This window comes from Pleurodeles waltl, chromosome 7 (genome assembly GCF_031143425.1).
Source record: "Pleurodeles waltl isolate 20211129_DDA chromosome 7, aPleWal1.hap1.20221129, whole genome shotgun sequence".
In the NCBI taxonomy this organism is placed as follows: domain Eukaryota; kingdom Metazoa; phylum Chordata; class Amphibia; order Caudata; family Salamandridae; genus Pleurodeles; species Pleurodeles waltl.
In genome coordinates this window covers 114010813-114037396 of record NC_090446.1, presented here as the reverse complement: position 1 = coordinate 114037396, position 26584 = coordinate 114010813, and the positions used below count along the sequence as shown (strand labels likewise).

Below are 26584 nucleotides of genomic sequence, written 5' to 3'. Positions count from 1 at the left end.
TTTTTCAAACAAACTCCTAAATATGGCCTCTCTTTCCTTTGGTAGGTCACCACAGCACTTCCACTGCTTTCGTTTTATTTAAATGAGTACGTGGGCAAAGTCTCATAAGGAAAAAGCATCTAGAAAAGGTTGTGCTCACAGACTCATTACAGCCTTTGTTGATAGTTTAGCTCACGTTATTGCATTAGCTTTGCCCACAGTTCACATTATAAAATGGTTTTAATTATCAGTTTTATTAGAACCTTTCCATGCTCACTGATCTCATTATGATTGTTGTCCAATTCATGAGCCTCGTTGCACACTTAGTTGTGGGTTTCTCATTATCAACCTTCTCGTGCTCGTGAATCTCACTGTCACCATGTTGCGTTGGTGGGCTTCATTACAACCTTTGTCACTTCTATGTATTTCTTTATAGATCCTTTGTCATGCTGAAACGTTTCAGATAGTAGGAAGTCCTTGGATATAATAGTCCCTCTTGTCTCTCAGTACGTGTGTATAGCTGCCCCAAACACATCATTATAATGTGTGAGCCTTAAAAATTGTAAAGCCGAAGCAAGATGTACTGGATTTGCAAATCTGTTTTTAGATGCCGATGACAGTTTCTTTGCTCTCAAACCCTAATCTCTACCTTCCTTTCCTCTTAGATCCATCAAGACCTGAGAAACGGGAGATCAAATGCCCTACTCCAGGCTGTGACGGCACTGGCCACGTCACTGGGTTGTACCCTCACCACCGCAGTCTGTCTGGATGCCCCCATAAGGATAGGATACCTCCTGAGAGTGAGTAGGCCATACTGAGTTTAGAGGCTATCTAGTGATGATGATACAATCCAACAATGGGAGGATGCACACATTCTACTGTCCTCAATTCCTTGGGTGGAGTATTAACTCTGATGGTTCATGCAATTAAAAAGCAGTTATTTATTCCAAGCAGACCATGCACTAGCATGGATGCAAAAACACGTTGGAAGCTTTAAAACATTTCATAGGGCTGAAAATTTAGCAATATAACATTTTACTCTATTGTATTGTGGTGTTTTGTAAGTGCTTCATAAAGACATGGTATACAAATTACGATTAATATATATCTGGTTATAAAATATTTATTTTCCCTGATTCTCGAATAGGATTTACAAATATTCTCGGGAAAACTTGGGAATTTTTAATGTAAGACACCTGAAATCTCATTCATCAGAAGGGAGTCTCACAGTACGGCAGACTCACACTTGTCATTACTGATCAGCCAGATAATTTTTGATAAAGTCTCACAAACAAGGATTTCATTCAATGTTGTCAGTAAATCATGTTTTAGTCCAAAACCTGGAATGCTGAAAATGTTACACTTTTGTACTTCGAGAACTCAACTATGATATCCTAAAAGATTTAACATTTTATTTCATCCTGTTTAAATCATTCACATCCTTGTGTCCAAATGTCCACATTTAAAACAAAAATGCTTAGAAATTTGCAATCCAAATTTAGTACAATAGGCCAACCATTGGCTATTTTTAAAATGCAAAATTGTGCTGTACTTTTAGTAAAAGGAAACAACTGTCCATTTCAAGTTGAACAAACAACTTAAGTTGTTGGTCAAGAAGTTTGACAAAGCTTAAACATAAAAAAGTATTTAAAAGTGTGGAAAGAGACACAAAATGCTTATTAGCAGGCCTTTTTCTTGACGAGTGGCACTTGTGTGCTTTGTGGTCACATTTGTTCCCCAACATTTGAGAAATGTATTATCAATAATAGTATAGCATTTACTCATACATACATAAGTAATCAAATCATGGAGGTTACTCAAAAGGGATTTCTACATCTCTCCTTGACATCTGTGAGTTTAGGACGAACGGCTTATTTAATAAACTCACTAATGCTGATTGCCACATAAGAGGAATAGTGTAGGTTGTATGAGAACAATTTAAATCATCTCATTTTTATGGATTTTTAATATTTAATTGTATTTTGTAAGGCTGTCTGCAGATGACAATAAAATAAATATGACTATGTTGAAGTGGAAAAGCTTCTTGAGGTACTGAGTCAAGGATTGCACATCTCCCTGTTCCCTGTGTGCTCCAAAATCTCAAGTAGTCTGTCCTGCCCATGAATTGATTTTGGTCATTCTATGTATTGCTTATAGGTTTTTATGTCCTTGAGATATAAGAATTCCCCTTGACTTTAGCTGGTGGTGGATCAGAACTGTGTACTCAGAACCATCCCTTTTCAAATACCTTTTTTTTTTGCACTTCCTTTCCTATCAAATCACCGCACCTGCACAGTTATGGGTTCTGTGACACACCCTGTGTGTGTATGCTAGGACTGATAACCATTCTGAGAGAAAAAATGTGCCAATCCTACTCAGCTTGCCACCTTTCTCGCTGAAAAATAATGGCCATCCGTTTATATTTTTAGGCACTGGAAGAACTAAGAACAAGTGCCTCCAAACGATTTTTAGTAAAATCCTCCATATTATTTTTTAACAATCGGTGTATGCCATTGTTTGCTATGATAATCGTACAGGTATGGTTTAGACAGCTTCAAAGGGCATATAGAGTGAATGAATAATGTATTTGCTATTTTAAGTTTATGTCTCATGAGGGAAAATGCAGGATTTTGTTGATATTCCCAATATTTTTACTGGCTGTCACATAAGACTAATTCCAGTAAAATACTGGCCAGGTGGCAGTGATACATATATGTACATTGCTAGCGAGACATCTGAAATAAGGGTCACTTGATAGCGGTGAATTCATGCCAACATTTTAGTAGAGGTAAGTGAGAGATTAAAAAAACAATAATTGGGAGAACGTAATTCCCCCATTGACTTCTATTGACAGAGTCAATATCAGTCAGGCAGGAGACAGACAAAATTAAGCCATTTTTGGCTTTAAAAAATAGGAAGTCCTATTCCTGCCCCCACACACACCCCCCACCACCACCACACACACAAGAGCAGGCCTCTTGGCATGTATGTAGTGAGCAACGTTAGAAGAACCGAACAAGCCCCCGTGCACTAATATGTAAACAAATGATGACAGCAGACAACACCTTCCAACATATCAACTTTGTCTGTTTAGAATGAAAAAACAATTAAATTAGCCAGGACACCGTTAAGTGGACATGTAACGGGTTGACAGGTTTTCCCTCTGCCCGCATTAAAGTTTGGGGAGTGGTATCGCCCTCCTATTAGACGGGGTGTCGCGCTTGAACTATTTCCAGCACGACCCCCGCAGCGCCGGCACCCCAGGGCCCCTCCGGTCGGCCGGTGTCCGAGGGACAGGCCTGCTCCCTGGGGCCGCTGCCCGTTCCTGTGGCCGCGGTTTTCACCCGCCCTTCTCCTCCCCGGAGCTCGGTGTCCCCGCTCTGGTGAGGCCCTGGCACCCGAAGGGCCCGGCTACTACACCGGGCTGTTCCCCGGTAAAGGCCCAGGTAGGCCTCCGGGCGGTGAGGGGCCTACAACAACATCCGTGCCCCGGGCCTCCGGCCTCAGCAGTTTGTGGGAGGCCTCAAAAGCGAGGCCCGTTCGTCCGGAACGAGAACTGGACCCCCGGGCTGGCTCTCGCCTCCTTGCTTCGGGGAGCGGCCGGGTCGGGCGACAGCTTCCCGGAGAAGGCCGCCGCGCCTGCCTGCCTCGAGCCCGGGGTAGCGGCCTGCGCCGGCCCTGGCTCCGAGGGGGTCTTGTTCTTGTGTCGTATCGAGGGTTCCCACCTTTCCCAGAGAAACATACAGGCCACCTGCTCACTTTTAACAAACTCCAGCACCTGACTCTTAAGTGGTTTTTCAGGAAATCCGTGTATTAATTTTTAACATGGCCTCTTTGTCTTTTAGTGTACATTATTTTCAGTCAGGGGTCATTAGAATACATGTCAAAGAGTTTTCTTCTTATATTTATGGTTTAAAGTACGTACTGATGGGGAAAATACCAGCGTTAGATTATTTTCTAATTTTTGTACTGACTGGTATATTAAAAAAAATTCATACCGATCCACCCAGGTAGCTAGTCGCACGGTTATCTGATGATATACATTGTGAAAGGAAGGTGCTTTGCCAGTTTTGGTCTTTTTCTTAATTTACAGAGTCGCATTGCTGAATATAAGGTAATGTGGACTTGAACCTAAATAAAACATAAGCATACATGCTAATAGACCTGATTCACAGTCCTTTTAACTTACATGGTGCAACCAAGTGACACACAATATTGGCTTCCCTCACAGGGTCCTCTGGTGAAGTGCCAATATCACACAGTGGCAGGGAAAACAAGCTGAAAACCACTGTAAACAGTGGTTTTCAGCTTGTTTTTGGAGGCTTTTAACTGCCGATGTCCATTAATGGGTGTGAAAACAACCCAGTACATGGCAGCAGCGTCAGGAAGCTTTTATTTTTTTCCCTTTTTTTTTGAGGAGGGAGTTAGAGGCTGGAGTAGGGGCAAAAGTGCTTCTCGGCACGAGGCCTGCCCCCTACAAGGCCCCACCCCCTCCTCACACTTTTTTGGTGAAGTTCTCAGGTTTGGATTCAGGCGGGAGACTCCCAAATTTCAAAGCTATAATGTCTTTATTTTACCAGTTTCCCACCTGAAATTGCCCCTGCTTCCATAAAAGTTATTGGTGAAAATACATTCCCTCAATTTCTTTCAAACTCTCCCACTTTCATGCTTCTAAAATGTTGGCATGTATTCCTAACTCTTTTTGCTATTGTAATTTTGGATATGCCAGCGACAACTATGCCCTTGGAGAGCTGCCTGCTTAGTTCTTTGACAGAGCTCACTTTAGCTTTACAGAGGCCTGGTACGTGTATTTTATAGCTCGCACTTTTTATGACAGAGCCGGTACAAAATTTTGAAAAATCAGCAAAAGCCAATATATTTTCCCCATTTGAAATACGATCTTCCAACAAGTAATTACCTAAAAAGTATGTGGAAGTTATCAAACATAATCATAAAGGATTCAGAAAGTAAAGATGCATAAATGTTTTGGGGAAAAAATTAATGATTTTACAAAAAATCTTAATTAAGTAGCCGACTTTCAGAATCCTCAAACATAAGCAAATGGCCTGTATTCTTCTTTGACAAAGACAGTAACCTAAATTGCTTTTGGGCTCGTCCCTGTGACACAAAGGAGGGTGTGGATAGAGGTCAGTTAGCATGCCTGTTCCTGTGCTCTGAAGGAAAACCTGTTATGAAACAGGACAGAACAGGCATTTTCCTGGGGTAGCCCTGAGGCCCCAGAGGGAACCTTATCCGGTTTACCCCCCTGTCTCTGGAGAGGGGCTTCTTTCCATGACTAGCACTCAGCAACAGAACATCATCTTTTTCAATGACTAGTTGGTCACTAGTGTAATAATAAATGTTGAGGCCCTAGTGGGCCCCTGAGGTTCTAGCTAACGTTTTACTAGCACTTGTGCCCTGTCCTTCTTCTGGTGTCTGTTGTCCTGGGGAAGGATTGCTGAATGGGGTGAGGATGCACCACTACACCACATGGCTGTATTTCGCACTCATTAGGAGCTAAATGTACCCGATTGTACAGTGCATCTCAACATATTTTGCTGCATTAAGCAAAGAATACTTTTTACGCCCCCTTATGTTAACTGGGTGCCTCTCCAGGCCTAGTTCAAAACACTGCAGAGCTACATGATGGTGGTGCCACTCAGCAAGTGCCACAGAAAGCAAGCCACTGTTAAGACGTGTATTGAATTATCCCTGCTAGTCTTTTCTGTTTGTATTAATTGCAAGTAAATAGGATTAGTTGTATTTCCTTACAAGGGTAATCATATTGGCGTGTCTGTAATTCCCAATGTACCAGTGCCTGTGCCTTAGCAAATTTGACTCACGGCTGGAACTGTCGGACTGACTGTGTCCCAACCTTACCAGCCTTTCAAAGGAACCAGCCTGTATGAAAATCTCCAGATTTATCGAGAGGCCAATCAGTGACTTGTTGTATGAATTCTCTTTCTTGATCAGGAGGACTACTGGTAAACCTGGAGGACTCCCTCAAGTTAATTTAGATTGTGCCCTTGGAAAGAATGAGGACTCCTCTGTTTAAAACAATGGAGTCATTGGTAGGTAAAATGCTCGCTTAGGACCAGTGAGTTCACAAGGAATGCCGAATAGCTCTCTAAAATCTGCACCAAGTGGTCCAACCTGGATCATTAGCAGCAGAGAATGCGTCAGCAACCTCTTTGGCATGTACAGCCTGTATTAGCTGGTGAATGAAAGGCCTTATGTTTCTTCCATGAATAGAGAGCGGATGTGCCCAGCATGCAAACAGAACGGAATATTGTGTACTTATGATAATGGAGCAATAGGGGAAGAAAAAATGGCCTTATCTGTCATTTTCAAAGGTTGCACTCCAACAAACAAATGCAGCGCTGCAGGAGATGAACAGAGAGAGAGAGCATCCCTGTCTACAAACCTTCAAAGATGGTGAACGAAAAAAGACTGACAATATGTAAAGGCTGCTGATAATGCCAACTGCACTAATTCAGGCGCTTACAATTAAAAGTGGTGAAGAAAGAAAGGAATATCATATGTTGTGTTGTGAAAGAGAGGATAGAAAACAGACATTGGCTGGAATAGCTACAAATGAACAGGCAGCATGAACAAAACATGGGTGTTGACAATGCAGGAATCTCATCCAAGATTTGCAGAATTGTAGTTGTTGCTCGCAGGAATGTTCCAATGTGGGATAAATAGAAGGGGCAGGAGGTTTAGAGAAGGGGGAATTCATGTAAAAGCATGCTCAAGAGAAGTGTAATGAGAAATCCTCTGATTTGTGGTGGATATGTGTAGATTGGCGAATCCACTGTCGGAATTTCTTCCGCCCTGGATTTTGCTCTTCAACAACAGTAGGTATTGTACTCTAGTTCAATACCTCGGTTCTGTACAATTCTATAAAATGCTGTTACTGTTTTTATTTGATATGTGAGCATTTTCTCCTGGCAAAAAATTATTTTCTTCATTGCATTCCAATGGGAGTTCTGAACACCTTTGGGATGTCCTGTCCAAATTTCTGAAATTGAAAATGTCACTGTGCACTTCGTATTTTTGTAAGCTTCTGAGTTTTGCCTTAACGTATTTCATATTCACTCTGTACAGTCTTGGCCATGCATGAAAATGTGTTAAAGTGCCCAACACGGGGGTGCACGGGACAAGGACACGTGAACAGTAACCGCAACACGCATAGAAGGTACAGTGTTTAATAGACAAAGGTCAATCTGTCCCTATTTCGTATACTCTTTTAGAATTTATTTTTCATTACAATAGATTTAACTAAGCCTGAAAAACAAAACAATGGGAAAACGCAAGAGACGTTCTACTCATTGTTTTACCCCTGCAGTGTACATTAGGTAATACATGTTAGATAAATTAAATGGTGTCTCTCGTTATATCTTAGTCCTAGTCAGGCGGTGTAAAGCAGCTAATGAACATAACTGAGTTAGAGGTGTGACAATCGTCAGCTGTCTCTGAACTGTCCCATGCTTTTAGGACTTTGCTAACCATCTTCTGGGTGTCTGCAGTCACCTACACTGATGGAATTATAGCTGCCTAGATGTGGTTTGTGCTGGACATTAAGAGCTGCAGTGAAGAAAATTCCAGGCACATCTTGGAACGTTTTAAATGTGTTTGCTACATCCAGCATTTTTTAACCCAATGAACTTGATTTTCTCTTATTCTTTGTGCTAAAAACACTTGTGAACTAAACCCAGCTGTTGCAACTCAAGCAAGTGGGTACCATCTGCATCCAGTATACTGGAATTTCCGTCTGGACCAGGGCAGTTGCTTTGCTGTATACCCAAATAACAGTTGAAGGGGCAAGAAACCTGGCAGGAGGGGACTAGGGAGATGCCTTGGGGTCCAAATTGAGGTTCAGCAATATGGACAATGTAGAGTTTATTCCACTCAGATTGATGTTTCACTTGGTCTGCAGAATATAATGATTGTCCTCCTGGACCCAGGCTTTTCTCACTGAACTCTGTTCTTATTCCTTGCAGCTTATCGGGGTGTCCTATTGCAGCTGCTGAAAAACTAGCCAAATCCCACGAGAAGCAACCAACACAGCCAGGAGATCTGACCAAGAGCAGCTCCAACTCGGACCGGATACTCAGGTGGGGCAGCTGGATAGGGAGTTCAACAAAGCTTTGCAATTGACTCACTGCCTAAGGTTTTTTAAAGGCCACTAGTCTGAGCTGTTCGTCTGTTCATCTTGAATACTTTTCTGTTCGAACAGGTGACACATGTGGGACATACTAGCACTGCAACACTGCGTGCACAGGCCCATTTAGTAGCATCTTTAGTATCACTTTGAACAAAGAAGGCTGTAGTTCGGTGGCATTCAATTGCCACAGGCTACATTTACACAACTAAATTCCCTTTCAGTCGTGTTAGAGGACTGAACACCAAATCATACTAGCTGAATAGCTTCTCCTTCCTACCAACCCACAAGTATAATCCTTCCAAAGATGTGCAACGCATGTGTTATGATCCCTCTGCCGTGTTGTAGGTGGTGTGGCAAACTGAATCACTCAGTAGTGATGGTGTAATGCTAAAGTGAAACTTGACAGCCACACACAGTACCAGTAGCAAGTGAGTACCATATAGTAGAGATTGCCTTTACAAGCATCAAGTATGGCCACACAGTGCACGTTTAACTGAAAATTCTCTCTCTGAAATCTGCTCAGTTGCCTATTGCTCAGGACATTAGCACTGACCCTTATACATCCTTTTCCAAAGTCTAGTTGCCTGATGGCAGTCCTGACTTGAAATAGGTTACTGGATGTTTTTATGATTCTTGACTAAGCATCATAAGGAGAATTCGGTTTTTATTCTGAAGTGCTCGCTGTTTTTTTTTAAAGAGATAAAAAAATATTGGTTTATCTTTGGAATAATAGATCAAGCACTCTGCATGCAAGGTTATGTTGGAAACTAAAATTGCAGTACATTTACATAAGTGAGTACTCTTACAGATTTACACATGTGAAATATTGTTTGAAAGTGATTACTTAGCTAGTCAGGTATACACAATAGTAATGGCTTTCTTACAGCTCCTACGTTACAATATTGACCCTCTTAGGAAATTGACTCTCTGGAAACAAAGGGCAAATCAAGAATTTGAAATAGGCCCACGGTTGTTTTACTGGACAACCCTCGACGACCAGGCACAGTGCTTGGAGACAGGTTACTGCCAATACTTCCGATGGCTGGACAACCCTCGACGACCCAGCACAGTGCTTGGAGACAGGTTACTGCCAATACTTCCGATGGCTGGACAACCCTCGACTACCCAGCACAGTGCTTGGAGACAGGTTACTGCAAATACTTCCGATGGCTGGACAACCCTCGACGACCCAGCACAGTGCTTGGAGACAGGTTACTGCCAATACTTCCGATGGCTGCACAGCCCTCGACGACCCAGCACAGTGCTTGGAGACAGGTTACTGCCAATACTTCCGATGGCTGGACAACCCTCGACGACCCAGCACAGTGCTTGGAGACAGGTTACTGCCAATACTTCCGATGGCTGGACAATTAGTACTTAGTAAAAGATTTATATCAAGCACCAGTCCGCGGTATTCCTGGCCATAACCTCATGTGAATCTAGCTCCTGGAAATGAACACCACCTCTGTGAGGTCTACTACACCTGGCGTATGTATTAAATGGCATGGAATAGGGTACCCATCTTTTAGCTGCTAATCACCCATCCTGGTTTGGTCTGCTTTCGTTCTTTTTGTTTGTAAGTAATGCTAGAGGCACGACAGCCTTTTCCTTATGGCTGATTGTAGTTTGTTTTTATATGAATGGAATGATCCATATCTCACTCCCCCAGCGAAGATGGAAGCACAAGTCACTGACCAAAGTCCAAACTCACACACACACTTCCAATTTTACCTGGTCTCGATACGTTGCTGGTAAGGCCAAAGTTAGAGCATTTCCTATTTCTCTCATTGTTTATAGCTTTAGCAGACAGTGAAGGGAGAGAGAGAGAAGCAAAGGTGATATAGTGAAGCCAGAGACTGGATGACAGTATTTTTGTCTCTCTAGCTCCAAATTATGCCTACCAAACCCATCTCCATCATTTAAAAATTGTGCATTCCCGGATTCCATTTCTGTCTGTGAGTCAGTTAAGCAGTACTTCTTCGACTGTTACTTGTGTTACAAGCGTATAGGAACTCAAATTTCAAGTAGTGAAAACAGCTGTATTCTGAGAGATAAAGGGGGTTATTCTAACTTTGGAGGAGTGTTAATCCGTCCCAAAAGTGACGGTAAAGTGACGGATATACCACCAGCCGTATTACGAGTTCCATAGGATATAATGGACTCGTAATACGGCTGGTGGTAAATCCGTCACTTTTCCGTCACTTTTGGGACGGATTAACACCTCCTCCAAAGTTAGGATAACCCCCAAAGTTTGGAACCAAAAAGCTTGTAATAATACAGCCGAAATGGAGTAGTTTATGCTCACATTAACAGGAACATTTGTTGAGGAATTTTCTGAAACTAGCAATATGTTTAAAAGTAATATTGAATTTGAAAACCGTTACCACACATTCTTTCAGTTTTATGTAATTTGGTAACATTTGAAAAAAAAATACATTAGAGTTTTTGATTTCCACCAGTTTGAGATATTCCAATACATTATTTTAGAGAAATACTGTAGTGAGTGTACTGACTAAACTCTGTCATCTCCTTACATCTGCTAAATGATAAATTGCCTAAAACAAAATTCGGCCAATGTAAAGTTCTTTTCGGAGGCAGTTATCTGTTCACCCCACCTTAACCTATGGGACACTGTGGGTAGAGAGGTTCAGTGACCAGCTTGTATAGACCAACCCATAAAAAGGTTATGCGACTACATAGAAAAAGGTCAGAGAGTCATTGTATCTAAGATACTTGGAGTTTTGAAGCCCAGAATGATTGTCCCTTCCAAGAGATATGGTATTGCACAGACAAAGGTTGATCTAGTTGGCTCCTCTAAAAGATACGGTGCTCCATATGCAAAGGTTAAAGACAGTCAGGCTCTGAGAGTTGTGGTGTTTTATAGTCCAGATTTGATGCATTTTTCAGGGAACGTAGTTTTAATTTTTGCAAAGGTCTGAATAGTTGCTTTTTATAACAAGCTGTACCGTACACAGCAGGGTTGACCAAGAGATGTGATGTTCCATATGAAAGTCTAGAATGGTTGTATTTTTAAGAGCTGTGGTGTCTCACTGGTAAAGGCCAGAATGAGTATATTGTCTAAGAGAAGACACCATATTGTTTGTCTCTGCCAGCGTTCTAGTGAGTGCTCCCCCAGCTTCCTTGGACAGATCCTCCTGATGATCTGAGTAGTTCTTCCAAACAACAGAATTATTTCACAGACTCATCTACAGTGTTCATTGCTCTTCTGTAATTTTACTTGTGAAGAACGTCCTCCAACTTGAGATGCCCAAAATTCCCATTTGTCAAATGAAGGAGATGTATTACCCATTCCTTCTGGAGTGGTGGTCTTCCAAATGATTTGGTGCTGACAGACAGGCAAAGGCACAGTGTTACATGAGGAACATTCTCTCAGTCTTTCTTCTATATGTAGGGGCTTTCTCAACCCTGAGAGTTGCCCTTGCAAAGGTCCATCTCCACCAGTCAGGATAAATTTGTATTCATTATAAGTGTGAGTGCAACATGCTTTTTCTACCCATTCAATGTATGTATATATTGCCACTTTAATGAGCTCCCTCTGACAGTTTGCCATCTCATCTAAGAGGAAAGTATTATTAATGGTTGCTTTACGTGCACTTCTTTCAGGCCCATGTGCTTCGTGAAGCAGTTGGAAATTCCACAGTATGGAAACTACCGCCCCAACGTGGTCCCTGCCACCCCCAGGGCCAACCTTGCCAAGGAGCTGGAGAAATATTCCAAGGTCACCTTCGATTATGCAAGTTTCGATGCTCAGGTTTTTGGCAAGCGCTTGATCGCCCCAAAGGTTCAGCCAAGCGATGCCTCGCCCAAGGCCTTAAAGTGTAAGTTGAAAGATCTGCTTGCAAAGTTTCTCCTGCAAAGTGAATTTAATAAAAAACATACATTTTAGCAGCCCTAAGTTTAACACTGCTTCCCTTTCTGTTACAGCTGTAGCACGGCACTTAGTTAACACCCTTCTTTCTGCTCTTGTATTATGATTCCCACCCAGTTTCTGCTCCAAAACCCATTCAGTTCATAGCTATAAGGCAGTCACCGCTTTGAACAAATTATTTACGTGTTTTCAGAAACATGTCTTATTTATTTAGTGAACCAATGTTATGGAAACAACCTACGCTAAAAAAATCCATGTTTCACCCCAGGATATATACCCATTAAGGTATCCATAATCACTATGAAAAAAATAGAAAGATTTTGGAAAGCTTGTGCCTCTGAAAGGTTGCTAGAAGTATTATTTGCTCTCTCTTTATATGAATTAGCACACAAGGAACCTCCATCTATGCAGACAAGGTTCACTCCGGGATCCACTTACTTAACCAGTGTGATCCACACACTAGAAAAACACGATCCATCCAGTACTAAAGGTTTCAACCCTGTAACAAAATATACAGCCCCACTAATGCATTCTCTAAAGAGCAGGGTCATAGACTGTTATTGTCCTCCTTTTAGGGAAGTCCAATTAAATGACTTTTCATTTCCACCCTGAGCTTCTGGGACCTGCAATCTGCGTTCCCTTACCTCTCCAAGCATCTGATGCACAAATCATATTTTGTAAGAATATAAACAACCAGCACAATTAATCCATAGTAAGAGATGTCGTAATGGACATGGGAAGTATAACACTAATGTCAGATAATATATAGTTGATTCCATATCTAGAACCATGGAGAGAGAAACGCAGAAACCAAAGTAAGTTTTTGACTCTCGCATTAGTTTAATTTAAATGTCCTTTGGGTGCGGCAGCAGCTACTAAATATGAGCAACTCCCAAATGTGTTTGTGGGAGGTTTTTTTTTTCATGAAATTTCCACTGCGTCTTTTGTACTCCCGGGAGCGGATGGTTATAGCTTGAAGCACTTCTTTCCTGGAGCTAACTGTTATGGTTTTCCAGAAGGCAAATCTTCCTGTATGATTAATGTGAGTTAGCTGAAGGTTCACTCTCAGCTCTCCAAGAGCCAGCCTGTTGGGTACCTGCCTGCCCAATCACGAATTCATCTATACCTGGCAAGCCCGCCAGTCTTGTTAGAGGTCTCCACAGCTTGCCAGCTATCAACTGTTGCCAGCTGTGAGTCTTCACAACCCACAATGAGTCTTAACCTGTCTACCAGGTATTTATCACAACCAGTGTTGGTTCAACCAATTTCTACCAGGGGCCCCACCTCCCAGATCCTCACAAACATGGGTTGGGCCCACCAGGAACTTGCCTGCTATATTGGGTCAGTTGTACGGGTCGAAACTTACTCGTGGCAAGAAAAGCCAGGACAGCATCTTTCAAAATGTTGCTGCACGAAGTTCTATATTCAGAAAAAGGGAGGCCAACCTGTCATATCTGCTTTATACCTCAGTTATTATCTTTTTCTGATCCGAAAAAAATTGCTGGGAATAGCAGAATTCCAGATATTAAATAAACTGGCTTTAGTTCCTGTTTAGGGATCTTTACATAGAGAACATAGGGTCGCTCAATGCTACTGCAGAGGTTCTCAGGGAAGGCGGCAGCACCTCGCTAGCATCCCATTCCATGGTCTAGACCTACAAGCTGTGCCCCTTCCTGTCTGCCAACCAGTGGTCACCCAGCGATAGGCATCTAACAGACCTGATCCAATTGTTGCGTTGTACAGTGGCAGTCTGTGCAGCCCTTACTGTCGTCCTTGATTAAGACTGATGGAAAAGCCATTTCTCTTCCAGTGCAAATAATTCATGCACCTAATAGGTGTTGTGATTTTCAAGATGAATAGATGATTTCCAAGTAATTGTCCTGACAAAACGAATTTCAGCAAAGTCCCCTTGGATAAGCCCCTCTATGTGACTCGTCACTTACTGAAATATAATTTGCTCAGTCGGTAATGGAGAATGCATGCAAAATTGTGGCACTCTGTGTGAGGGTGGCTTGAAAATTGTCATACTCCTTTGAAAATCCATGTCTTTTTTTCACTTACAAATGTTAAGACAAATAACAACAGTGCATACCTAAGAAAATTAACAACACATCGAGACATTGAGTTCTCATAAATGAGGAAACACAGCAGATAAATGTGAAATGAGGGCGGCAGAGGAAGGCTCCAAGACTCCGTTTTTTAAAAAAAATGATTTCGTCAGGCAGCGACTCCAAGCTTAAGCGAAGAGAAATGTGTTAATTAAAAAAAACGTAAAATCATGAAATGCGGATGCCCAATCTGTTCAGCATAACAGAACATCGTTGCTTGGCTGTGCAAATACTACGGATCTTACTTTTTCTTACTTAAATATTTTTATTTCTGGTTTTGCTTGAAAGTGAAACTTTATGAAACTGAGGCTTGATCAATATAAAGAAGATGTACATGTCACTTTTGGCATAAAGCCATCGATGTATACGAGGGAAAGCTACAGCGCACCTATCAGAAATGCATTACTCCACAGGTAAAATACGTTTTCAAAACCATGCCTGTTTCGAAAAACGAAGGGTGAGTCCCAATTTGAACAGTGCCGAAAATGTCGAAGAACTGAACCACAAAGTAATTAATACTAAAATTAAAATGCAGGCACGTTTGGAAAATAAAGAAGAAAATGCACATTTCAAAAAGGTAACCGTTTCCAAACAAATTCTGAAAAGGCCCCTGAGGAATGCTACAAAACGGCAGCGCAGATTGCATTTTCATACTAGAATTTGCTGAACTTCAGCTTTTTGCACATAAAAATGAAAACCTCTTGGAGGCCTAGGTAGAGAGATGACCAAATTGCAAGCATTACTCCAAAAGTTTTTTTTAAAGAAAATCTGGTGTCTGGTACAGCAGGCCCATCTCCTAAAGTCACTCTTTCGGTGGGAATTAGATAAACCAAGGACTTTTTAGCACAGTATTTATTGTAATTTATCACATTTCAATATTTGCAGAGAGAGTCATGCGCACAAACATAAATCTCCCTTTCCTCAGGTATGTGCTATCCAGAAAGATCAGGTTCTCATTGTTCTGTTCTCACCTCCTTTGTGCCATAGTTTAAACTATTGCAATTAATTCCTCTGTCCTTCAGAACCCTCTTTGCCAAAATGAAGCAAGAGAAAGACGTGTCGATTGAGTGATGTCATTTGGGTAGACATCTTCTCAAGAGTCACAGAAAGTCTTTTTTTACGGATATTATTCCCCACTCCAAGGCCCATTTTTATTCACTGGGTGTTTGAACCCGCGAGGAAACGGACTGAGGATTTTCAATCCTGTACCAATCCTCTGTACTCTTTTTTGCAGCCAAATCTTTTCCAAAGGCCCCCTCCCCCAGCCACAGCCCTTCCAGCAGTTACATGAAGAGCACCTCTTCCTCCTCCACAGGCTTCGACTACACGCACGATGCTGAAGCTGCGCACATGGCCGCCACTGCCATCCTCAACCTGTCTACCCGCTGCTGGGAAATGCCAGAGAATCTCAGTGCAAAGCAGGATCATCCAGGCAAGGTAAGCTGAAGACAAAACCCCTGGGGATCCCATGGCTAGACCAGAAGTCACCTAACGTCTGTGGCCCGAGGGTTATTCCACTGGGAGGCTTTCTGGGTCTTGGCTGTTGCTCCTAAAGAAACACAATAAACTATTGTGGAAATAATAAGAGGCTACTTTGGAGGATGGTCACCTTCTAGAAAGTATCAGGGTATTCGTGAGCTTATGTAGAAGCATTTTGCACTAGAAGGGAAACATTCAGTTTGGCATCTCGAACAAGGGATTGCATTCTTGTAGAGTATGTGGCCAAGTGTAGAGCGCATAAATGGTGCCCAGACCAGGAATGGGGGGACGTAATGCCAATGTATTTGGTCAGGGTGGTGTTCTTGCTAAAGGTATCTTGGTGCAGGAGAGGTGTATCCTGATAGTATGTGGGGGTAGAGGGTGTGGATTGAACTGCTAGGTGGTGCCTTTGGCGATAGGTGAGGCTTCTTGAAAATTATCTGAGACTATGATAAAGCTCTTTGAAGGAGTACAGCTTGAATGGCCAGGTGTCTCTGAAAAGAATAGCCTTTTGAAAGTAAATGTTGCATGTGTATAATTATTATCGATATACCCGTAAAGAAAGCATTGCTTTGTAGGTGCTTGTGTGGAAGGAGGTCAGTGTGGATAGAAGGGGATACTGATGTTCACATAGATATTTGGTTTGCTGATATCAGTACCTAGCTGCGGTTCTGTTATTACCGTATTAATTTCCACGAAGGAGATAGAATCTTATTTAACAAAGAGGGTTCTTGGGGTGGGGGCGGGCCTACTGTTGGCCACACAGAGGAACAAACCAGATCCATTTGCCTCCTTTTTAAGTCCGAATCTTGCATATTACGAGATATTTCGTGATGGCATGCAGCATAGTGGCAAACATCATGCTCCTTTGTGGACACTGTATTCAATCTGGCGTGACTACTTTCGGCATATTTATGTACCTGTAATTAGTTATGTACAATGAGCGTTCTTTCCTCCATTGATGTGCTGTCAGGAGACAAACTTATAGAACTGGTGCTGGCTTCTTACATAGATGTTTGTTTTCTACATGACTTTAAAGGCTGCCTCTAAAGATTGTGTTCTTTTGAGGAAAGAAGGCAACAAAGACACGGCATAAAAAGTGAATTTTGATTTTTAAAAATGCAGATGAGGAAATGACCGTCATTACAAGAAGGCGTGATCTCACTATTCATGACATTAGAGACTAAACGGTTGTTATGATACGATGATCTGGGTATAATGTTAGAGCATGGATAAGGAAACAGGTTGATTGCAGTAAATGGATGGCAGTCATGGTATAAATGGATTATGAGAAAGGTAGGAATTGTCTAGTAAGTGGGTGTGATTTTAGTAAGGGAAAGGCAAAGGAATATGATTGGGAACATGTGAAGAGGGCTTTACTCTGTTACTACACATATAAAGAGGAATACATGAGGCTTGTATTCATATTAATTTCTGGGTTCTGTTAAATGTATTTGTACTGAATCTGTTCAAGGTATTATTTATGCCAACATTGAGTATGTGGTAAAATCATACCCACAAATCAGGAACATTATGGACTAAGAATGTCTCCACTTGGCTTCAAAAGTTGAATGGTACTAGTTGTGCCATAACTTGTTCCATGGAGAGTGGGTTTATATGTAGCAAACAATAGCACAGCAGGGATCGATGGCCAACGGAAGATCTCTTTTTGATGTTTCAGTCTCTAGACATTGAAGTGGATGAGAATGGTACCCTTGACTTGAGCATGAACAAGCAGCGCAAGCGGGACAATGCCTTTCCCAGTAGCAGCAGCTGCAGTAGCAGCCCAAGCATGAAGTCCCCAGATGTGTCCCAACGCCAAAACAGCACCAGTGCCAGCAGCAGTACCATGACCTCACCGCAATCCAGCCAAACCTCGCGGCAGGACGAATGGGACGGCCCCATTGACTACACCAAACCACACAGACAGAGGGAGGAGGAGCCAGAAGAGGTAGGCAGATTTTGCATCATCTCGGAATCTAGAGCTCTTGTCAAGAAGTACTGTCACCAAATTACAATTATTTCCGAATATATCGGGTGCTTGGATTAGTTTGACTGTCTCTTAAGCACAGTTCATTGAGATGAACAATATTCACCTAGTTTTAGAACATCCAAACATCCTATGGGCAGGGATTTTTTATCTTCCCTTAGGACCTATATTTTTTAAAACATGGGCTCAGGTTTCAGTATATAAATCTTTAGAAAAGTGTTAAAATAATCCTTGATGAGAGTGAATTTTCCGCCTCATGGAATTTGTGATGCCTGTCTACATACTTTTTTTAAAAGAAAAAATTCTTGCCTAAAATAAGAAACATGGAAATGTGTGCAGTTTCCCGTCAGGTTTTAGATTGTACAGAAATGTTCAGGCCATAAGGTGCATACAATCGGCCACAATTCTTACCAAACCGAGAGTCCAGTGTATCATGAAAATTAAAGTAATCCTCGCTGCATTTAAAGAGCAGCCCTTCTTTGTTGAGGTTATTGGAGAATTTTTCAATTTCAGTTTTAGAGAAACTAGTGTCTCTAAGCTATGAAATGAGTAGTGCCCCAGCCTGTTTCACTCTGTAAAATCATAAAACTTTCCACAAAATGATGAAGAAAAACAGGTCTGAAGGAGTCCGCCTCTGCATTCAAACACACTACTCAGCCGGCACTGCTATTGTTGTCCTAAGTTTGGATTTTAACAAATTACTCAGATTTTCCAAATAACACAATATTTTTACTTGTCTTTTTTTTCTGTATGCCCTTCTGTTTCTCTGCCTCTTTATCTCTTTCTTACTGTCTTCCACTCCCACTCAACTCCACACTGCCTGTCTTGGCTCCTTTCTGCCCTACAGTCTGAGCAGGCAGCTGCCTCCTTCTCGTCCTCGGAGGCTGATGAGCAGGAAATGCAGGAGGAGAACTTTGAGGACCGGAAATATCCAGGCGAAGTGACATTAACCAACTTCAAGCTCAAATTCATGTCAAAGGACAACAAGAAAGAACTCCTCTCGTGAGTCACAGTCTATTGACTTAGGGAATAAAAAGGGGTTACTCGTTCATTAGAAGTTAGACCATGCAAAGAAGAACTCTAAACATGTGCTTGGTTCCCTTTCCAACTGTGATTTTTAAGCCCAACAGTTAAACTTTAGAAAACAAAGAGCACACACATGTTGCCATCACTCAAAGTCTCAAATGAAGAAGATGCATTTTCACCTTAGATGGTATTGTGAGGGCAAGGGGCACATTTTGGAAATGCAGAATCATGGCATGCTCAGAGAATTATTTAGCTCTGAGTTATTGTGGTTTTCCTTTGAGCATCACCAAGAAGAGAGCATGATGCCAGATTAAAGACTCTTTAGGCATGTTTTGGTAGCTTCACACCTTCCTATGAGCATGCCAGGCCTCCCAACCAGTCACAGTACAGTTAACATGGTGAATCATACACAGGAGAAGATCTTGACTATGTTTTGCTAATTAGTTTTAGCCAGTATCCACCACAAGCCATTAACTGAACACTGTGGTATCATAAGTACCAACTAAGTAAATCCAGAAATCCATAGACCATTTATCTTTGACCTTTCATACACTAGTTTTAAATATGTGCATAATTCCCAAAGGCAGGGCATACTTTCTTCATCACCCCTCCTTAATTTGGTTTTGAAATACACACATTTTAGTCTCCAGTTGTTGTATACACTATGCCAAGGAGGTTTGGGTCTTTTACATGAATCCTTCTGTTTTTTTCTAGCTTTGGTGGACCCCTGCATGAACACGGGTCCCGTACAACTAGCTAAAAATGGGTAAAGAGTTGTCAGCTGTTCTTAGGCAGTTGCTTGTTCCCTCGCAGTCGCAATTCCATGTGTAGTAACTTGTCATGAACCCAGATAGAAAGTGATACAGAAGAAGATAGCGCAGCCCTGTGATGGGCCCTTTGCTTCCTGAACTGACTGACTGGCAGCACACAAATCTCCCACTTAACTTACGTGAAAAATTGATATTCTCCCACCCAGATATTTTGCTGCACAGCGGGATATTCGGCCGGTACACGATGGGGGGTACCCCAGTCCAAAAGGGGGCGATGCAGCAAAGAAAGCAGGAGGATCCCTCCTGAATGAGTAAGTTGTAATAATTTACAAAAAAAAAGAAAATGTACATACGTTTTGGCAGTTTCACGAGGCAGCCTCCTGCGGGAATTTAGGAGCCCAGGTCTGCTTACTCCTGACCAGATTATGTATCGAGGCGATAAGAATGGGTGGGCACTGCTGTGTTTGAAACAGTCTGGCAGATCTTGGAGGCAATTTACTCCAAGGCTCACCTTGCAGAGGTGTTTGGAGATTGGCAGCACCGCAGATACTCTCTACAAGACCCCTCTTTCAGGTATCACTGTGTCTAATATAAGGTACTTTGACTAATATTGTTTTTCCTCTGCATCCACTATGAGCCACAGATAAACATAGATTGATATCCCATAACTTGAATTGCTTGCACACTGTAACCTAGAACCTGAGAGACCTGAAATCAATTTCTAGCTCCTTAAAATAGCACTAATGATTGTTTTAGCGTTGCCACTTGAATTTGGACTTCACTTCAGCTCTATTTTGAACCCACTCTTTTAGTTATTTTTTCTGTTTCTGCTGCCCATGTTTTGGGGAGACGTTGCCATTCTTAAAGAAAACTGGATTTTTTAAAGAAAGCAGCACCTCGCATATACAGGGAGTGCAGAATTATTAGGCAAATTAGTATTTTGACCACATCATCCTCTTTATGCATGTTGTCTTACTCCAAGCTGTATAGGCTCGAAAGCCTACTACCAATTAAGCATATTAGGTGATGTGCATCTCTGTAATGAGAAGGGGTGTGGTCTAATGACATCAACACCCTATATCAGGTGTGCATAATTATTAGGCAACTTCCTTTCCTTTGGCAAAATGGGTCAAAAGAAGGACTTGACAGGCTCAGAAAAGTCAAAAATAGTGAGATATCTTGCAGAGGGATGCAGCACTCTTAAAATTGCAAAGCTTCTGAAGCGTGATCATCGAACAATCAAGCGTTTCATTCAAAATAGTCAACAGGGTCGCAAGAAGCGTGTGGAAAAACCAAGGCGCAAAATAACTGCCCATGAACTGAGAAAAGTCAAGCGTGCAGCTGCCACGATGCCACTTGCCACCAGTTTGGCCATATTTCAGAGCTGCAACATCACTGGAGTGCCCAAAAGCACAAGGTGTGCAATACTCAGAGACATGGCCAAGGTAAGAAAGGCTGAAAGACGACCACCACTGAACAAGACACACAAGCTGAAACGTCAAGACTGGGCCAAGAAATATCTCAAGACTGATTTTTCTAAGGTTTTATGGACTGATGAAATGAGAGTGAGTCTTGATGGGCCAGATGGATGGGCCCGTGGCTGGATTGGTAAAGGGCAGAGAGCTCCAGTCCGACTCAGACGCCAGCAAGGTGGAGGTGGAGTACTGGTTTGGGCTGGTATCATCAAAGATGAGCTTGTGGGGCCTTTCCGGGTTGAGGATGGAGTCAAGCTCAACTCCCAGTCCTACTGCCAGTTCCTGGAAGACACCTTCTTCAAGCAGTGGTACAGGAAGAAGTCTGCATCCTTCAAGAAAAACATGATTTTCATGCAGGACAATGCTCCATCACACGCGTCCAAGTACTCCACAGCGTGGCTGGCAAAAAAGGGTATAAAAGAAGGAAATCTAATGACATGGCCTCCTTGTTCACCTGATCTGAACCCCATTGAGAACCTGTGGTCCATCATCAAATGTGAGATTTACAAGGAGGGAAAACAGTACACCTCTCTGAACAGTGTCTGGGAGGCTGTGGTTGCTGCTGCACGCAATGTTGATGGTGAACAGATCAAAACACTGACAGAATCCATGGATGGCAGGCTTTTGAGTGTCCTTGCAAAGAAAGGTGGCTATATTGGTCACTGATTTGTTTTTGTTTTGTTTTTGAATGTCAGAAATGTATATTTGTGAATGTTGAGATGTTATATTGGTTTCACTGGTAATAATAAATAATTGAAATGGGTATATATTTTTTTTTGTTAAGTTGCCTAATAATTATGCACAGTAATAGTCACCTGCACACACAGATATCCCCCTAACATAGCTAAAACTAAAAACAAACTAAAAACTACTTCCAAAAATATTCAGCTTTGATATTAATGAGTTTTTTGGTTTCATTGAGAACATGGTTGTTGTTCAATAATAAAATTAATCCTCAAAAATACAACTTGCCTAATAATTCTGCACTCCCTGTAGGTTGTGATTATTATTATTTACCAGCAACATTATATTAAGGTTTATATAACAGCCAGGACAAATAAGGCGCTTTATATATAATGTGAAATCAAGGCGGCGTGAAGGTCACGAGGCACAATTTATACATTTATCTAAAGGCTACAGTCCCAGGGGTCTGTTTAGCTGTGTGGACCTGGATGCACTGCAGTTGCAAGCAGCTAGAACAGGCAGCAGACAGACTGCATAGCTTGAGCAGCATTTTGTGCGGTGCTAGAATCAGCAAATTTAAATAATGCAGAAAGCTATTTGTAGTGATTTATTTTTTAGATATTGCAGAACGCTGCAGTTCACATTCCTTCTGTGGGCTCTCAGTCCTTAACCTGAGCGCAGTGAAAGTAAGAGGGCACCTACATAGGGCCAAGGATAACATGTGTTGTGTTAGCCATGACCCCTCTATAGGTGCCCTCTAGAGCACACAAATAGCTACCTTGTGTCACCGAGACAATCCCATCTCTTCTTTTTTTTCTCACAAAGTTGTAATTTCAGGAATCAGCACATTTGTGGGTGCACATCTCCACATGTGCATCCACTGTTTCCTTTGTGAATTCCTACGTTTCATCCATTTGCTTAGGTTAGATTGTGCTTGCCCTAGTTATGTTTGCAGCCGGTTAACTCATTTGTTTATTGGACTTATATTGAAGGCAAATGCACCCCACTCTTACTTACGTGTATTTTCAGCTACACACAAGCGTGTTGACAAAGTTGATACTCCATACACAGCTAGATAAGGCGACTTTTTAACGAGGACTAGCACTCAGATCGTCCCTTGAGATTTCTAATCTTGAAAGACACCACCAGTTACCAATGCTGATTCCGTGTTATACCACACTTTTCAAATCAGATCATGTGGCATAATTCATACATTTGTTTACTCCAAAAGGTTAAATTACAGGTGGAAGCTATACATTTCTCGTTTTGGGAAATCGTGCAATGCCATGGTTGAGCTGTTAATGCATAAAAGTATAAATATTCTGGAATCTAACAAATGTTCCATTAGAAAGCAAGTCCATGCAGAACCAAAAACCCATTCTACTTTGGAGTAAGAATCGTACACCCATGGTGTTGTCCATTGGCCCTACACATTAATGAGTGATGTTTTGTCTTCCTTGTTCCTACCTATAAACAAACGGTGCTGGCCATGACTGGCACTACCTAGTAATGGTAAAGATAGCTATAGGTCATACTTAGTACAATTCCCACTACTTTTAGTAGATTTCATTGCTTAGCAACTTTTGTTGTGGATCATTGTTGAATCTGACCATTAATAATTGTTGTCAGCCATTGATGGTCCGGAACATTAAATATTGCAGTGTGACATTGTTGGTCCTGACCGTTAAATATAGTGGACCATTGTTGGCCCTGAGCATTAAATATGTTTTGTGGACCTTTTTAGTTCTACTCAGTAACTGATATTTTGGCTCATTGATTTGGCCACTGCTGGACCTGTCTAATTAAGATCATGCTGGTCATTGTTAGTCCTACTGAGTAATGTATTGTGTTTGTGTCTTTTTAATTTATTCCAATTTTCCTTTAAAGTTGGAGTGCTTTAGTTCAGCTTTCTAAGTCAGTAGGTGTGCAGGAGGAAAGGGCTGGAAAGAGGGAATTCCAAATAAGGGAACAAAGCTTTTTTACTTTTTAGAAATGTTAAGCCTACAGCACTTCAACACAAAAGTTCCCTTGATATGTTGAGTTTTGAGTTAGGGGTTAATCAGTGCAATGATTGCACACACTTATCACATGCCCTGTGAAGAAAGCATACTGTCTCCCTAGGCCCAAAAATATACACTGCGATACGGACATTTGATTGCTTTACCCTCTCTATCATAAAGCAACCATGGGTAGGGAAAGGGTATCACATGTGGCAGCCACCCTATTGTAACCAGATATTTGCTGCTGAAGTTCCCCTTCTGTAAAACTCGCCATCCTCTTCTAAATATTTAATTGGATCTATTTGTCTTTGAGGTTAACCGCATCTTTGAAACAAGGAGTTAACCCACCCTGTTTTTTTGTTTATTCAGCTGCCCAACCCCTGGCTGTGATGGCAGTGGACACATCACTGGAAACTACGCCTCACATCGCAGGTTTGTCCATCCGTACGGTATTCTTCAAAGCTCTAGGTCAAAAAGCATTTGGGTTTATTTTTTGGGCTTATTTTTGAATAGCGCTGATGGTTTGGTACTATTCTCCCCCCTTTTTTTTGGCTTACCCAGGTATCATATCTCTTCTCTTTCAGTCTTTCTGGTTGCCCTCTTGCTGACAAGAGCCTCAGAAACCTCATGGCTGCTCACTCTGCTGACCTCAAGTATGTTTGCGCTAAACTTGAATCTCCTTTCGCCATGTGGCTGTGCTCTAGCTTCTTCCTCTGTCTCCTCCTCTTTTCTTAGCCACGCCAACCAAAATCTACCTACTCAGGCTCCTGTATCTTGACCTAAGGTTCCAACCCAGGTCCTTGGTCACAATTTCAGGGCTAAATCATGGAATAACCATGATGACTATCCAGGACGGAACCAATAACAAAGTCCATATTAAAATTGTCATGGACATACCGTCCTCAAAGTCAAATTATACTTTTGCAAAGCAAACATGCAAAACCATTTAAATATGAATTTTGGGGGTAAAGAAGGAGGCAAAGCCTGTGAGATCTACTTTACTAAACATTCCACAGGTTCAAATCTCAGAGGTCCCCTCAGAATTTCATTTATCTCACAACAATAAAGTGAGCATTACAATTGCCAAATTTGGAATAGTATACCTTTAAAGGGCTGGATTCTCTTCTTATGTTTATGAAATCCAGTTGTCTAGAAAAATAAGTATATTTGGATTGACTCCTCAGGCAAAAAAACACAAATCATGGGAAATTCATGGAAAAGGGCAAACAGAAATGGCAAGAATGATATATATATTTTAGCACCGCTTGGGATGGACGTGGTGGGGACTGGGGATACTAAAAAAAGCTACCACCTCCAAAGTAACCCCAAGGCTTCCATAATCTTGCAACCAGCCCGGTCACTGCGACAGATGTGATGGGAGACGTTGGGTTGTGGGCAGATTTTCAGTTGGCAGCTTACTTTTTACTTTCTTACTTTCTCTTCTGCTGTCGTCTCACTTTGTAACACTGTAAGGTAAAGAGATGTGCGGGCTCACTGGTTAGTAGCTGTACATGGTCCAAATACACTATCATGCTCCCTCGACCTTGTATGTCCACTTTTTTCTGCTGCAGGTTGAAAGGAAATATTAAAATTATTCTGAATCTTTTCCAAGTGTGTTAGGCAAACATTTTCACCCATCAGTCTTGTTATTTTGTGGGTGTAGGTATCAATTCCTTAGTACATAAAGTTATGGTTGGACTATATATTTAATGCATTCGGAATGGCAGTGTCTCCCAACCAAAAAGGGTTGACTATGGCCTGTGAAGGTTCCCAAGTGCAGGCCCTCCAGAAATCATATTTAGTTTCTTGCTAGTATTTCCTTCTACCAGTAAATAAAAAATGAGAATTTTATTCTCTACTGTGATAGAGGGCCTACAGCTTGTCTTTCTAGCCATCTCTAAGATCCAACAAAGTGTACTGATCATTAGCTCAGACGTGGTGTGTCCCTACATGCTTATACTGAAGAATGCCCATGAAATGAGAAGCAAATAAACCAGAACCTGCCACAGGAGTAAGTTTGAATAACCAAGAGCCAGTGACGTTTTAAGGCATGGGCAAAGTTGGCAATTGCGCACGGCCCCAGCTTCCAATAGCACAATGGGAAAGTGAACTTTATTTCTAGCTCACTTTTGTATATTTTTGTATCTTATTCTTTAATATATAATTCAAAATGATTAGTTAACATAGGGCTTGAATTAACAGAAATGGGTAGTAGAACTCAAAGTTATTTTGAACAGGGGTTCCTGAAATATTTCTCACCCAGGGCCCCCAAAATCCTTAAAATGACACTGCCCAGAGCAGACCCCAGTTGCTGATTTGGGTCTGTAGTGAATGTGCTGTGACATAAGCACTTTGAGACACATGTAATTAGTGCCTTAATAATGAACAGGTATACATTTGATTGATTTGTATCTATTGCATGATGTGCCACACGGCACACAAGTTAAGGAACCCACTGGGTAACACCATAAAATATCTCACTGACCATAGGATTGGATTATACACCAGGACAAAGATGGCTCTGAAGTGAGGTGAGGTATAGGGTAGCAGTTGCATGTGACACATAGCTGATGAGTTTTAGGAACTCCAGTGGCTTCACAGAGTATCATGTGGTTACACACATATTTTACCTGTGAAAACAAGATTTTGATCCCAATCTTGTTTTGTGATTGATCTGTGTATTATAATCTGTGGTTGAATTGAGTTTGTCTCAGCATATTCTCTGTGGGTTTAAGAAAAAGAAAGATGAAGCAGCTGACCATATACTCAGGTCCCATTGGCAGCCAGAAGACAAAGGACACTCATGAACTAGGCTTTCAGTAGTAATGCCTGCATCAGTAGTGATGGGCCACATGGGTATATTCAGTTACACTACTGGGCCGAGCAGAGCCATTAAAGGAAGGCTTGCCCCCTCCTGCATCTCTTAAAGAACAGAAAGCCACCTGTCACTCATTTCTAGGTCACTGTAGGTTTGGCTTACTAAGATTTTCCCACTGATTTGCTCATATATCCAAACT

General features: G+C 41.7%; 1 protein-coding gene across 7 annotated transcripts in view; it reads left to right on the top strand.

The window, feature by feature from the left end:
• The window catches only part of MYT1 (myelin transcription factor 1), a 136097-nt gene that overhangs the window by 82607 nt on the left and 26906 nt on the right, over positions 1-26584 (top strand). For 3 of the 7 annotated variants that reach the window (XM_069243217.1, XM_069243216.1, XM_069243220.1), the window contains 10 exons: positions 645-779; positions 7087-7177; positions 7983-8096; positions 11771-11985; positions 15378-15580; positions 17304-17573; positions 18460-18614; positions 19615-19719; positions 23937-23999; positions 24152-24220. In XM_069243217.1, the coding sequence (XP_069099318.1) occupies positions 645-779; positions 7087-7177; positions 7983-8096; positions 11771-11985; positions 15378-15580; positions 17304-17573; positions 18460-18614; positions 19615-19719; positions 23937-23999; positions 24152-24220 (1420 nt within the window). The remainder of the gene's footprint in view (positions 1-644; positions 780-7086; positions 7178-7982; positions 8097-11770; positions 11986-15377; positions 15581-17303; positions 17574-18459; positions 18615-19614; positions 19720-23936; positions 24000-24151; positions 24221-26584) is intronic. The other 4 variants (XM_069243219.1, XM_069243222.1, XM_069243221.1 and 1 more) reach the window with 3 other exon arrangements.